At 50.1% G+C, this 12,236-nt stretch overlaps 1 protein-coding gene across 1 annotated transcript; it reads right to left on the reverse strand.

Annotated features, from left to right (window-relative positions):
- Positions 1-5,925: 5,925 nt before the first annotated feature.
- Positions 5,926-9,926, reverse strand: Arsa (arylsulfatase A). The gene is made up of 8 exons (NM_001034933.3): positions 9,319-9,926; positions 8,948-9,188; positions 8,619-8,837; positions 8,376-8,545; positions 7,955-8,079; positions 7,735-7,862; positions 7,430-7,532; positions 5,926-7,329 (listed from the first exon to the last, which is right to left on the reverse strand). Exons 1-8 carry the CDS (start codon positions 9,534-9,536, stop codon positions 7,010-7,012), a joined length of 1,524 nt encoding a protein of 507 aa, NP_001030105.2. The 5' UTR covers positions 9,537-9,926; the 3' UTR covers positions 5,926-7,009.
- Positions 9,927-12,236: the final 2,310 nt, after the last annotated feature.

The following is a 12,236-nucleotide window of genomic DNA, read 5'->3' on the forward strand; positions in this document are numbered from 1 at the left end:
CACCTTTGTACAAAAATGAAACAAACAAACCAAAAGAAAAGAAAAGAGAAAGCTCAGCTTCCTGGGTAGATCTCTGTCCTTAAATGCTGCAGCAATTCCTTCAAGATCTCAGCCTGGTCTACCCACACTCCTCTCCAGCTCCCCCCCACCCCCTACTACCAGCGTTCTGGGAACACCTGCTGCCAGGCCCTCTTGTTGCCAGGCAACCATCCCCCTGGGCATTAGGAGCCCTGAGCCTTGGGTCACCTGCTTATTTCTTTGTTGCTGCAATACCCTAGGTCCTCCAGACAATGTAGTACCTGGCTTGACGCAAAAGCCTCAGAGCTCTGTGAAATACTAACTCTGTCTTAGGGTTTCACTGCTGTGAGCAGACACTGTGACCAAGGCAACTCTTATACAGACAACATGGGCTGGCTTACAGGTTCAGAGGTTCAGACCATTATCATCAAGGTGGAAGCATGGCAGCATGCAGGCAGGCATGGTGCAGGAGGAGCTGAGTTCTACATCTTCATCTGAAGGCTGCTAAGAGAAGACTGGCTTCCAGGCAGCTAGGATGAGGGTCTTGAAGCCTACCGCCACAGTGACACACCTCCTCCAACATGGCCACACCTCCTCCAACATGGCCAGACCTCCTCTAACATGGCCACACCTCCTCCAACATGGCCACACCTCCTCTAACATGGCCACACCTCCTCCAACAAGGCCACGCCTCCTAATAGTGCCACTGCCTGGGCTGAGCACATACAAACCATCACACTCTGGTATTACTTGTGGAAACCTAGCTCAAGAGAAGCACCCTAAATACAAAGTTTTCAACAAAGCACAAGATATGTTGATTTATATCCTCACTTAAATTACTGAAGGTAGGCTAGATCGTGGCTTACGGTGGAATGGGTGCCTCCCTGCACGAAGCCTTGGGTTCAGCTCCTAGCAACACACAAATGGAAACAGCAAAACAAACAAACAAAGCATTATCAAACAATTAACTACTGAGCAACAGGATTTACTAAAGTGAGGTATATTTACACAATTGGAATATTAAGACGATATGAAAAATATGCTTGTAAATGTTTTTAATAAAATCATGTAATAGTAAGAGAAATATGGAGAACTATACATAGTATGTTAGAGATTATGAGTTGAAAACTACCGAGAAGAAACTTTAAAAATTAACAGTTGCAGCCAAGGGAAAGGCTGAAAACCTACATTGATTTCACTTATCAAAAATTTTAAGCTGGACAGTGGTGGCACACACCTTCAATTCCAGCACTCAGGAGGCAGAGGCAGGTGGATCTCAGTTCAAGGCCAGCCTTGTCTACAAAGTGAATTTCAGGACGGACAAGGCTATGAAGAGAAACCCTGTCTTGAAAAAAAAATTCCTTTTAGAGATTAGTGGACTGGATAGTAATGAAGGAAGTCCAAGCAGAAACTCAAGGCAGGAACTGATGAGGACTGTGGAGGGATGCTACTTACTGTCTTGCTCCTCTGCTTTCTTATACAACCCAGGGCTACCTGCTCAGGGTGGCACTGTCTACCTCTGTGGGCTGGGCACACATCAAGCATTAACCAAGAAAATGCACACAGACTTGCCTACAGGCCAAGCTGGTGGAAGCATTTTCTCAATTGAGATTCCCTCTTCCCAAGTGACTCTAACTTGTGTCAAGTTGATAAAAACCTAGCCAGGACAACCTCCCCTCCTCTTCTACCATGGAATATTAGGACCTATCTTTTGAGAGCCTTTTTTTGGTAATTCTTCTTTTTTTAAAGATTTATTTATTTATAAGTACACTGTAGCTGTCTTCAGACATACCAGAAGAGGGCATCAGATCTCATTACAGATGGTTATGAGCCACCATATGGTTGCTGGGATTTGATCTCAGGACCTTTGGAAGAGCAGTCAGTGCTCTTAACTGCTGAGCCATCTCACCAGCCCCTCTTTTGAGTGTCTTATTTCATGCAGGTAATTGGAACTGCTCTGATTTTGAGGAGGGAATGGCCGTGTCTTGCCTGGAGGACAGAGCCTTACACCAGCTCACACTGGGGTGCTCTCAGGTAAGGCTTGTTCAATTCAGATTACTAGAAAAGGAGGTCATACTGCCCAGATATGGCTCCTTCCTCAGGAGGGTCCTTCTTCTAAGATAAGGTAGCAGGTCCCTAAGGCCTTTGTTCCTCCATTCTGAAAATGGCACTTAACTCCGAACCTTCTGTTAATATTGTCCCACCGTGCTTGGCTCCTCTAATCTCTTTTACCAGGCATAGTGGTTCAATACTAACAAAAAGTTAAGCATTTGCGGGGAGTAGGGGGCCAGGGTGTGAGTATTTAATTTCCTCCCGTGTCAACTAATATTCTATGACCACAACCAACCAGTAGAAATGTCTAAAAGGGAATTTGTTGGGAGGATATTGAGGTCAAAGAAATGAAGAGCAAAAGCCAGGAAAAAGGGTTTGGCCTTCTGAGGGATTGGTGGGTACTATCTAGCCATGCTAGGGGACAGTCGAAGTGTGGAGTAGAGATACACTTTCTGCAATAGGCTGAAGTGCACAGTGGGAATCAGGAGCTCTCAAGGTGGGCAGGCTCTGGATACTCAATGGCTGATGTACTTCTTGGTCCATTTTGTTGCAGTGTGTGCAGAGTTGGGAGGGCTGTGGAATCATGAATCTAATCACTTCTGAATTTCCCATCCGTCCTGGGCCTGGGAGTGTAGCAGCTTGGAGGACCCTAAAGTCTCTCTCCCTTATGTTCATTTCTTCTGAGGAGGCTCTCTCCTAGGAGTGCACTTACAAGACTGCTTCATGAGTGGTTGATATATGATCTAGCAGCATATATTAACAGAAAGTTAAGCATTTGCTGGGAGTAGGAGGCCAGGACAACCTCTCCTCCTCTTCTACTATGGAATATTAGGACCTATCCTTGACTACCAAGTAGTACCTTGGCCCCTCATGTATCATCCATACACTTTTCATCCCACAGAAAGTCAGAGGGAGGCTGGAGGTACACAAATACACGTACTCTTCCTTCGTTACTGATGGGTAGACAGGGCCTTTTGACTCCTAAAGGGAGTGAGTGTTCATGGTGACCCAAGGGTTAGTGCTGAATGAAACCACAGGGGTTAAATATTTTAACATCATAAAGAATAAGGTTTGGGTATGGCAGGACTGTGTTTTCAGACTAAGGTTACTGAGTATCTGACTGGTCTGATGATACATTGTTACTCGCAAAAGTATTCAGTTCTAGGAGTACTAACGGACTGGGCCACCCATCCCAAAAACGCCCATTATAAAGGGTGAGTAGAGGGGCTGGGGATTTAGCTCAGTGGCAGAGCGCTTACCTAGGAAGTGCAAGGCCCTGGGTTTGGTCCCCAGCTCCGAAAAAAAGAACCAAAAAAAAAATAATAAAGGGTGAGTAGAGAAGGATTTTATCACTTGTAGTCATGTTGCCCAGAGCAAAGGGTTTCTATAATCTTGGGGCAGTCTTCAGGAGGCTAACGGGACCTTGAAACGGGCAATGAATGGGACAGGGGTTGAGAATTTACATAACCGAGAGGAGAGATGATCTTGGTCAGGTCATTATTTCAGTTTTTGTTCTGTAAGGGATTCTGGAGACGTGACCACTGTTACTACTTGAGGAGAACAATTTGGTTTCCAAAAGATTCTCCAGTACAACCTTGCCATCAGAGGTAGTCGCTCTCATTTGAGGGGTGATCTATCTTGCAAGGCTTAACCATTGTTTGGGGGATGGTTTGAATCCCTTGATGTAAGGTCGTCTAGCAAGCAGTTCTAATCAGTCCTGTCATTCCAGTACACAGTAACGGAGGAAGACATTGACTCAGGAAGGAAAAAAGTTAAAGGTAAAAAAATAGAGCCAGAGAAGGACAAAACGGAGTTAGCCCAGTGACTTGTGACCTCTTTGAAAATCACTTTTGAAAGTTAAGAACATTCAGAAGAGGCAAATTGAATGAAACATTCCATGAAACCTTCCCTTCTGCTCCCCCTTCTGGTCACTGGGGGAAATGCATGGGAAAGGACAGTTTGGGCTCCTAAGTTATTGGCTCCCCGGACCCCCATGCCTCCCTCAGCATAGAAATGATAAAGATGTCCTTTGATGGCACCTTCAGAACTGCACAGAAAACATGGTGAAATCAGAATATTGCTAGGACAGAATCTAGGAGCCATTCATAGCTGAGGCATGTATGAATGAATGTGTGTCTATATTCAAGGGCATGTGTGTTTGTGTGCATGTGCCTGTGTCATCCATGTGTGAAAGTATCTGTATGCACGCATCTATATAAACATCCATGTGATGCCTGTGTGAATGTGTGCACACATGAAGCACATGTGTGTACATAGGTATGCCTGTGTATTTGTGTGGGCACATGCAAATACACACATGTGCCTATGTGAGAATATGTTGCAGTAGACTGAAATGATGAGACACGAGCACTTATGCATGCATCATTGCAAAGACACATTGGCAGCTAAACTGTCTGGCCAACTCCTACCCCATGATTACGCTCTCAAATGACCAAGAGTATTGCTTCGAAGGACTGCTACATATTATATTAAAGTGTAATTCACAGAACAATATAAAAATATGGAACTCCTGAGTGTATAGATTGACTGTCTTATTCACACACGTGCTTCATGTTACCCCTATTCAGATTGTAGCATCCTCGGGTTTCCTATTGTCTGTCTAGGCAATACCCACCCACTGTGCTCTATAAGATCCCATGGTTTCTTCAGCACTGAAGTTTTCTGTGCACCCCACATCCCTATGCTAACCTCATTTCTAGCCTTTGAAGACACCTTGCTCCAGCACTACAGTGTAAGTGAATATGATGGGGTCAGCATTAAAATACACCCTACGCCAGTGAAAGAATGGGTCAGAAGCTCTTCCCGAAGGTTGTGCGCAGGTGCTGGTATTTACTGGTTTTGATAGAGGACTGGTTGTTCTGTGTGTGTTGTCGTTGTTTTTAGATGTGACATATTGGTAATCCATCTGTTTCCGTTCTATTTTCACCTTGAACTGAGGTATCAATCATCTCGGACCAGTCCTCCGCTTAGACAAGTGATGGAGGAGCTCTTAAAGCCCACACCGTTTCCTGCTGGATAGCCCCAAAGAAACATCTACCCGTGTGCAGAGCCTGAGACACAGCAGACCTCGGAGTGTGCTCAGTGGAGTTTCTCAGCCAGATAAGGGGTATGGAAGAGATTTATGGGAATTGGAGATGTGGGGGACCCCAAGCAAACATCTGGTACCACAAGGCGTTCCCTCCCCTCAAAGTGGTTGTCATGTACTCTACTTGGGCCTGGTTTCTGCCAGGCTACATAAGCTGCAGGAGACAAACAGCTCACCACAGAAACATCAACAGGCAAGATTTACTTTTTAGATTTGACGCCCTCCAGGCAGGCAGCTGGTCACGCTGGTTTAATAATTGCATGATTCCATCGGGGGACCAGCAACACTGCTAACATTAGGTATTCACCCAGATTGCCCCAACCTTTCTCTTGTTACAAGTTTAACCTTGGAACTCCTTGGTACCTGCCACTCCTGGACCAATTACTGTAATGTCACCAGCTCAGACTGGTCACCACACTAAAAGGAGAGAGGCTGTGTGCTTGCCCTCCAGAAGTCTGCCCCCCACTGAAAAAGGACAAAAATAGCTTGCTAGAGATATTGACACACTCTGAGGGTACTGTTCTAATGTGACCAATACACCCGAGACGTAATATGTATCTGAACATGGCGGCACACTGTACATGGAAACACAGTAGGCAGTCAAAAGTTCCTTTCTATAGAGGCTAACATCTGAGGCAGAATATTGCCAGTAGAGAGATCACCCAAGCCACCTTGCATTGGGCCCAAGGAAAGGGTGGGTTACTGAGGGAGTTTGGAATTTGAACATTGTGGACTCCAACCCAATAGGCTTTTTTTTTTTACATTTATTATTACTGTTGCTTGCGTGTGTGATGTATGTAAGTTGAGACGTGTGGGCCACAGAGCATATGCGGAGGTCAGGACACAATTTGGGGGATCTGGTTCTCTTCCTATCTCGTTGGGGCGGGTCTCTCTTATATCTACTGTGCTGTATATGCTAGGGTAGCCGGTCTGCAAGATTCTGGACAATTCTCCTGCCTTTTTCCTGTCTCCCCCGAGAATGCTGGGGTTAGAGATGTGGCTTTTTCATATGCGCTTCTGGGGATTGGACTCAAGTTGCCAGGTTTGCACGGTAAGCACTTTCCCCCAGAGTCATCTTACTGGTCCCTGATAGGTGTTTTTAAAAGATTACTTTGTAGACAATGTTTTTTCTTTTTTGGTAGAGGGTTAGATAGGACTGGGGGAGCTGAAGGACGCACAAAAGAGAAATGCGGAATTTGGGAGAAAGGAAAACCCCGTGAGGCGGTCTCAGGAGCTGCTAATGGTCCTTCCTGGAATCTCACAGGGTCCTCAGTTCCTTAACTCTACCTGGAATCATCAGTTTATTACCTAACTCCAGAAGACTGATTTCTTTAAGAACCACGGTGGCCAGGTCCAGGGCCTCTAACAGTGCTTCTTGAGGAAAACCTGTCTTCCAGAGGCATGGCATCTTTAGGGTCTTTCTGCCCTCGCCACCCCTCCCTCACAGTTCCTGGTACTTGAAACTCACTACCAGTTTCTGTGAATGGACATGCTCACGCCTCAGTGACGTGGTCCATGGACACGTGCAGATCATCAGGGTGGAACACGTTTCAGTTCCTGGATGCCTGGGTTCAAAACCTAGTTCAAGCTCTCGTGGACAGGTCCACGAGATTCCCTACGCTTCAACGTCCTTGTTTGTAGCACAGCAGAATAGCACTGACTTCAGAGTTACCACAAGGACTAGATGAATTAGCACGCCCGCAAGTCTCAGCTGATGTTATTACATTACCAGATACAAACTACACACTTGCCCCTGTCCCTCTGGTGAACCGTTACACGCTCAGGACAGGGCCAGGGGTCCTGGGCTACCCTTGAGGGATTTCTCCAGTCCCCTCAGGAGTGGGAGTCTGGGCAGTGGCAGCAGACTGGGTGGGGAGTGCAGCTCGGCTGACAGCAGATCTGAAGGGCAGGGTCCTCACCCTTGGCTATCTGGCTGGGGCTGAAGGTCATAGCTGCATCATACTCGGCCTTGAGCAGCTCAATGTGCTTCAAAGCCTGGAGAGCTTCTGGAGAGACCTCCTCTGTACTATCCAAAAGATTGTAGTTCTCACCAGGGTCCTTAGACAAGTCGTAGAGCAGTGGGGGCTCGTGAGCTGTCAGACGGTTGGCGGCATGACAGGCAGGATCTGGAGTGGTGTCACTGTGGGCGGAGCCTGGGGAGGGGTCAGCTTTTTACACAAGAAAGGGCAGAGGGCAGAGCAGCTGGGGGTCAGCAGAGTTAGGGAGGGGAAGGCAGGAAGAGAAGCAAGTTACCCTGGGTAAAGAAATGAGCCTTGTACTTCCCATTCCGAACCGCGAAGACTCCATGGATCTCGTCTGGGAACGGTGGGTAGAAGAAGACAGAATTCCGTGGGCTCTGAGGAAAAAGTCAGGAGAGACGTCTAAAAGCTCTGTGCAATGCCCTGGTTGTGGATCCCGCTTTGGCCCACCCAGGATCCCGAGAGGTGACACTCAGAGGCCACCCATCAAAGGAGACTCTCCGGCACTGGTCAGACTCATACCTAAAGGAGGACCAGTATAGGGTGGAGGAGTTGGTGTCAAGGGATCATTGGCCCTACCTTGCCTGTGCCTAGCAGCAAGGGGCTGATGTCAACACCATCCAAGGTGATATTGGGCAGCGGAGCCCCGGTCAGTGCTGCCAGGGTGGGCAGCAGGTCCAGAGAGCTGGCCAGCTCGTGGGTGACACCTGTGGACGGATGGCTGTTTGGCCACTCAGTTCACCATCCAGGCTGGGGAGATGGAGCTGAGGGTCTACAAAAAGAGGGCCAGAGGACTGACCAGGAGTAATGTGACCTGGCCAGTAGACCAAGGCGGGTTCCCGGACGCCACCTTCAAAAGTTGTTCCTTTTCCACATCTCAAGAGGCCGGAGCAGCCGCCATCGGACATACGCATCAATTCAGGACTGGGACACACAAGGAAGTCATCAGTAGCGAGAGACTCAGGGGCCTGACCCACTGCTAGTAATCACTAGCCTGGTATTTTAAAGTATACAATCTTGCCTATTCTCTCCCTTCCCTACCTAGACCAGTAACTGTGTACCTGTGGCACCCAGTGGATGTGACCCCATGGGTCACCATAACGTGGCTAGCATACTCTCTTGAGCCTTTTATACCAGTCTTCAACAAGCAGCTAGGATGGATGGACCCTAGAGTCCTGGTCTGTGATAGAGAAGTGAGTACCCCTGGCTCTGGCTCCTACCCGTTATCTGCAGTGAAGATGACCAGTGTCTCTCCCAGCAGACCTAGGTCCCCCACAGCTGTCATCAAGGCCCCCACAGCTCCATCCAGCTCCATCAAGGAGTCCCCAAAGGGCCCACGGCCTGAGCGCTTGGTGAAGCTCTGTCCACTGAACTGAGGGTAGTGGGTGTGCTGGAGGCAGAGATTGGAGTCAGCACTAGGTACAGGTCTCGGGCAGCCAGGGGGCAGGGCCAGGGTCACTCACGTGGGAAGCGTAGTACAGGAAGAATGGTCGGCCCTGGCGCTGGGCATCCGCCATGAGGTCTCGGGAGAAAGACACATACCGGGCCTCTAGTCCAGGCAGCCAAGGGGGCTGGGCCTCCACAGTCAGGTTGGCCAGCAGTGGGATGGGAACTAGGCCTTGGTCACAGCCACCACTGCAGGTGATGTCTGGTGGGAAGCAGGTCAGGTTCTGACAGGGACCCTGGGGAGAGCAGAGAGCAGTTCCTGTGAGGGAGAGGTCTGGGTCTGGGTCAGGGTTCAGTTGGTATGAGGGCTTGGGGGGAGGCAGCGGAGGGCCCAGGCGGTTTGTACCTGGTCATGGGAATATGGGATGCCCAGGAATCGATGGAAGCCCTGATGTGGGGGCAGGAAGGCCCCCTCTGGCCCTACTCCAAGATGCCACTTGCCAGCCATCCCTGTTAGATAGCCTCGAGCAGCCAGGACTTCGGCCAACGTCACCTCCTCCAAGGGCAGGCCCCCTTGGGAACTGGGCCCCAGAACTCCAGGGTACATGCCTGATCGAACTGGGAGCCGGCCAGTCAGGAGGGCAGCCCTGGAGTAGAAGCCACATATTCCACAGTCTGTGAGTCCCACAGGGAGGAGCACAGGGAGAATGGTGGACATACCCACAGAGTGAAATGGGATGGGCCTGGGGAGGGAAGGGGAAAAGGTCCCTCACTCACCGAGACGGAGTGCACAGAGACACAGGCACATAGAAATCTGTGAACCGTAGTCCCCCTGCAGCCAACTGATCCAAGTTGGGGGTGGTAGAACTGGGGTGCCCATAGGAGCCGAGGTCCCCATAGCCCAGGTCATCAGCAAAGATCAGCATGATGTTAGGTGGGCTAGCAGTGCTCAGGCCTGCAGCCAATGCCAAAACGAGGGTCCCCAGGGCCCCCATGGCAGGGATACAGACAGGCCTGTGTCCTCAGACCCTTGGTAGGGAAGGCAGGGCGATTCCAGCAGGCTCGTTCCCTGAGCGCCCAGGCCAGCCCCCACCTGAGGCCCTGGACCCGAGCCCTCCTCCTCCCCTGAGCTCCCAGACCCAAATACTCCGTCTGTCTGTAGGTCCACTTTCTGAAGCTCCAGCGAATCTGTCAGAACTCGGAAGTGGGTGGACTGGGGTGTAGCTCCACAGAGCCCCTAAGGTCCAGGGCTTCTTTAACTTCTCGCGCGGGGATCTGACCCTGTTCACCCAGAGGTGCCAGCACAGACTTGGGATCAGGAGTAGGCGTCACTTCACATTGACCCGGGAGGCTCCGGCGCCATGGGACGAGGGCGGTTCGGAACTGAGAAGGAACTGGTCGTAGACAGCGTCGGTCTCAGGCCGTCTGGGATTCGCCCGCGGTCACGTGACACTTGGCAGCCGGAGAAGGGCGGGCTCTGGGATGGGGCGGTATGGAGCCGGGGCTAGGTGGAGCTGGGACGGGGCGGGGCGAGGCGGGGCGGAGCTGGGGAGCCGAGCCCCTCGTGTTTGTGCGCCTAGGAGACCCTTCCGGGGTGGGGCTGCTGCGGACCGCGGACCCGGGCGGGGCAGGGTGAGGCTGGAGATTGCTCACGCGCTCCGGACCCTCATCTGCGCCGGTTAGGGTGTCCCGTGCTGGGCTTGGTAACCTTACGCTCTTTGCTCCTGCGCGGTAGGCTCGGCTACTGGACTGCCTAGCTGTGCACCACTTCAATTATCTGGCTCTCCTGCTGTGTCGCGCTTAATGCTTGTCTGGAGTTCCTCTAGCGAATGGTGGTTTGTTTGTCTCATTTCCTCTGATGAGACACTTGAGGGATCCTTGCTGGAAAGACCTCAGCATCCGCCTTCTGAATGAGCGAAGCAAAGAGAAAAACCATGGAGTCTGACTGAAACAAATCAGAAAGACAAATCGGATTGGTTGCTGGCTTTTTGCTCACACCCACCTTTGGTGCATTTTTGTGAAACACAATCTATCAAATTCTTTAAAAGCCCTTTCCCTTCAACACGCCTATCTGGCATTTAAGGTTGAGTGTGTGTGTGTGTGTGTGTGTGTGTGTGTGTGTGTACCTGTGGTGTTAGAGCTGGGGCGTGTGGCTGTGGGGTTTGAGTTAGCGTGTGTGTCCATGGTGTTAGAGGTAGTGTGTGTGTGTGTGTGTGTGTGTGTGTGTGTGTGTGTGTCTATCTGGTGTTGGAGAGGGGTTGTTGGGTTCCTGTGTGGTATGACTTAGGGCACATTAGTATTGAGGAACTAATGGGAAATAACATGACTTGTTTCTAATTCTTCATTTATACATTCTTGAATTTAACCATTTTTTGGCTCACCAGTTTTAACTGTCAAGGGAGAATAACATATCCCTCAGAGGGTGGATGGGTGGGTTCTTAGTGTACTTTAACATCTAAAGGTCCCTGTGGTAACTGGACTTCCCAGATCGCCCCGCCCCCAAAAGCCCCGGACCGGAGTCACTTTTCCGGAGCAAGTCTCTTCCAGGGTATTTCCTTGCAGGTGGCTGTTCCTAGGGAAGTATCTTGTCCAGATTCTTGGCCTTTGATTCCTCCACAAGATGGAGTGGCCCTCTAAGATCTCTGGCATCAAGATGGTCATGACCTGAGCGCCCAGGAAGGGAAGACGCTGGAGCCAGGGGGAAGATACACAGGGTTCTGGAAGGGCCTCCCGACTACAGTAGGGGACGGGAACTCAGATTCACCTGCGGAGATATGATCCTGTTCTCCCAGTGGGCCAACGCAGGCTCGGGGTTGGGTCAGGAGCAGACATCACGTGACACTGGGTTGAAGGTGCCCTCTAGCAGGCAGAGTGAGAGTGGTTCAGAATGAAGAGTAAACTGGCCATTGATTTTTTTTTTTTTTTCCCACTGAAGCCTGGCTGTCTGGGCATCTGGAATTTTCCCGATGAAATCTGCAACAAACTGCAGGAACAAAGTTTGAAAGGCAGAGACACCGCCCAACCCCCGGGATGGCACAGAAAGGAGCTGGTCTGACTGAGGCTACTGTAGATCTCATGTGACGTATGGAGGCGGGGTGGGGGCAATCTTCAGTTAGTGACTCTCTTAGTGTCACCTTCCAGCCCGGTTTCAGGGCTGGAGCATGGGTGGAGGGTTGCCGGTAGTCCTTCTATTTAGAGTCAGGACAGAAAGCTCTTCTGTGGCCCAGAAATCTTTGAAACTGTAATTGGAACTCTCACAGCTGGTGGGCACTGTGAATTGTAATTTGAAAGGAATCAACCACAAAAGCACTTTCTTTCAGTTGCTAGCTGGGGGGACTACCCCAGGACTTGCCCATTATTCTCCCGAGATCTTGAGTGGGGTTGTGATGTTATGCAAATTGTGGTACTTTTCCCCCTAAGTTCTTGAGGGCTCAGGTGTGTATACACGTGAAGGCTGCATGGGCTCAGCCCTGACCTCGAGCCTTGGAAAACTTGGAAAGAGGTATACCTATGCTGCCAGCTCTGTTCAAAGCCAAGCTCGAAGGCCAACCTGTCTTTAGAGATGTGAACTCTTTCTCTCCTCTTTTTTTAAACCACAGAGCCCCAATTGGAAGTAGCCTGCTAGGGTTCAGGAAGAGGCTTCAGATGGTGCCTGGGGCATTGCTAATTTTGGACAAACGCCCACAGTTGAGAAA

The sequence above is a fragment of the Rattus norvegicus genome, chromosome 7 (assembly GCF_036323735.1).
Source record: "Rattus norvegicus strain BN/NHsdMcwi chromosome 7, GRCr8, whole genome shotgun sequence".
Lineage (NCBI taxonomy): Eukaryota > Metazoa > Chordata > Mammalia > Rodentia > Muridae > Rattus > Rattus norvegicus.

Coding starts and splice junctions, on each gene's coding strand:
- Arsa (NM_001034933.3), bottom strand. CDS start 9,536: ATGGGGGCCCTGGGGACCCTCGTTTTGGCATTGGCTGCAGGCCTGAGC. Junction 8,080..8,375: donor ATCTTCACTGCAGATAACGG/GTAGGAGCCAGA, acceptor TGTGTGTCCCAG/TCCTGAATTGATGCGTATGT. Junction 7,533..7,734: donor TGCTGCTAGGCACAGGCAAG/GTAGGGCCAATG, acceptor CTTTTTCCTCAG/AGCCCACGGAATTCTGTCTT.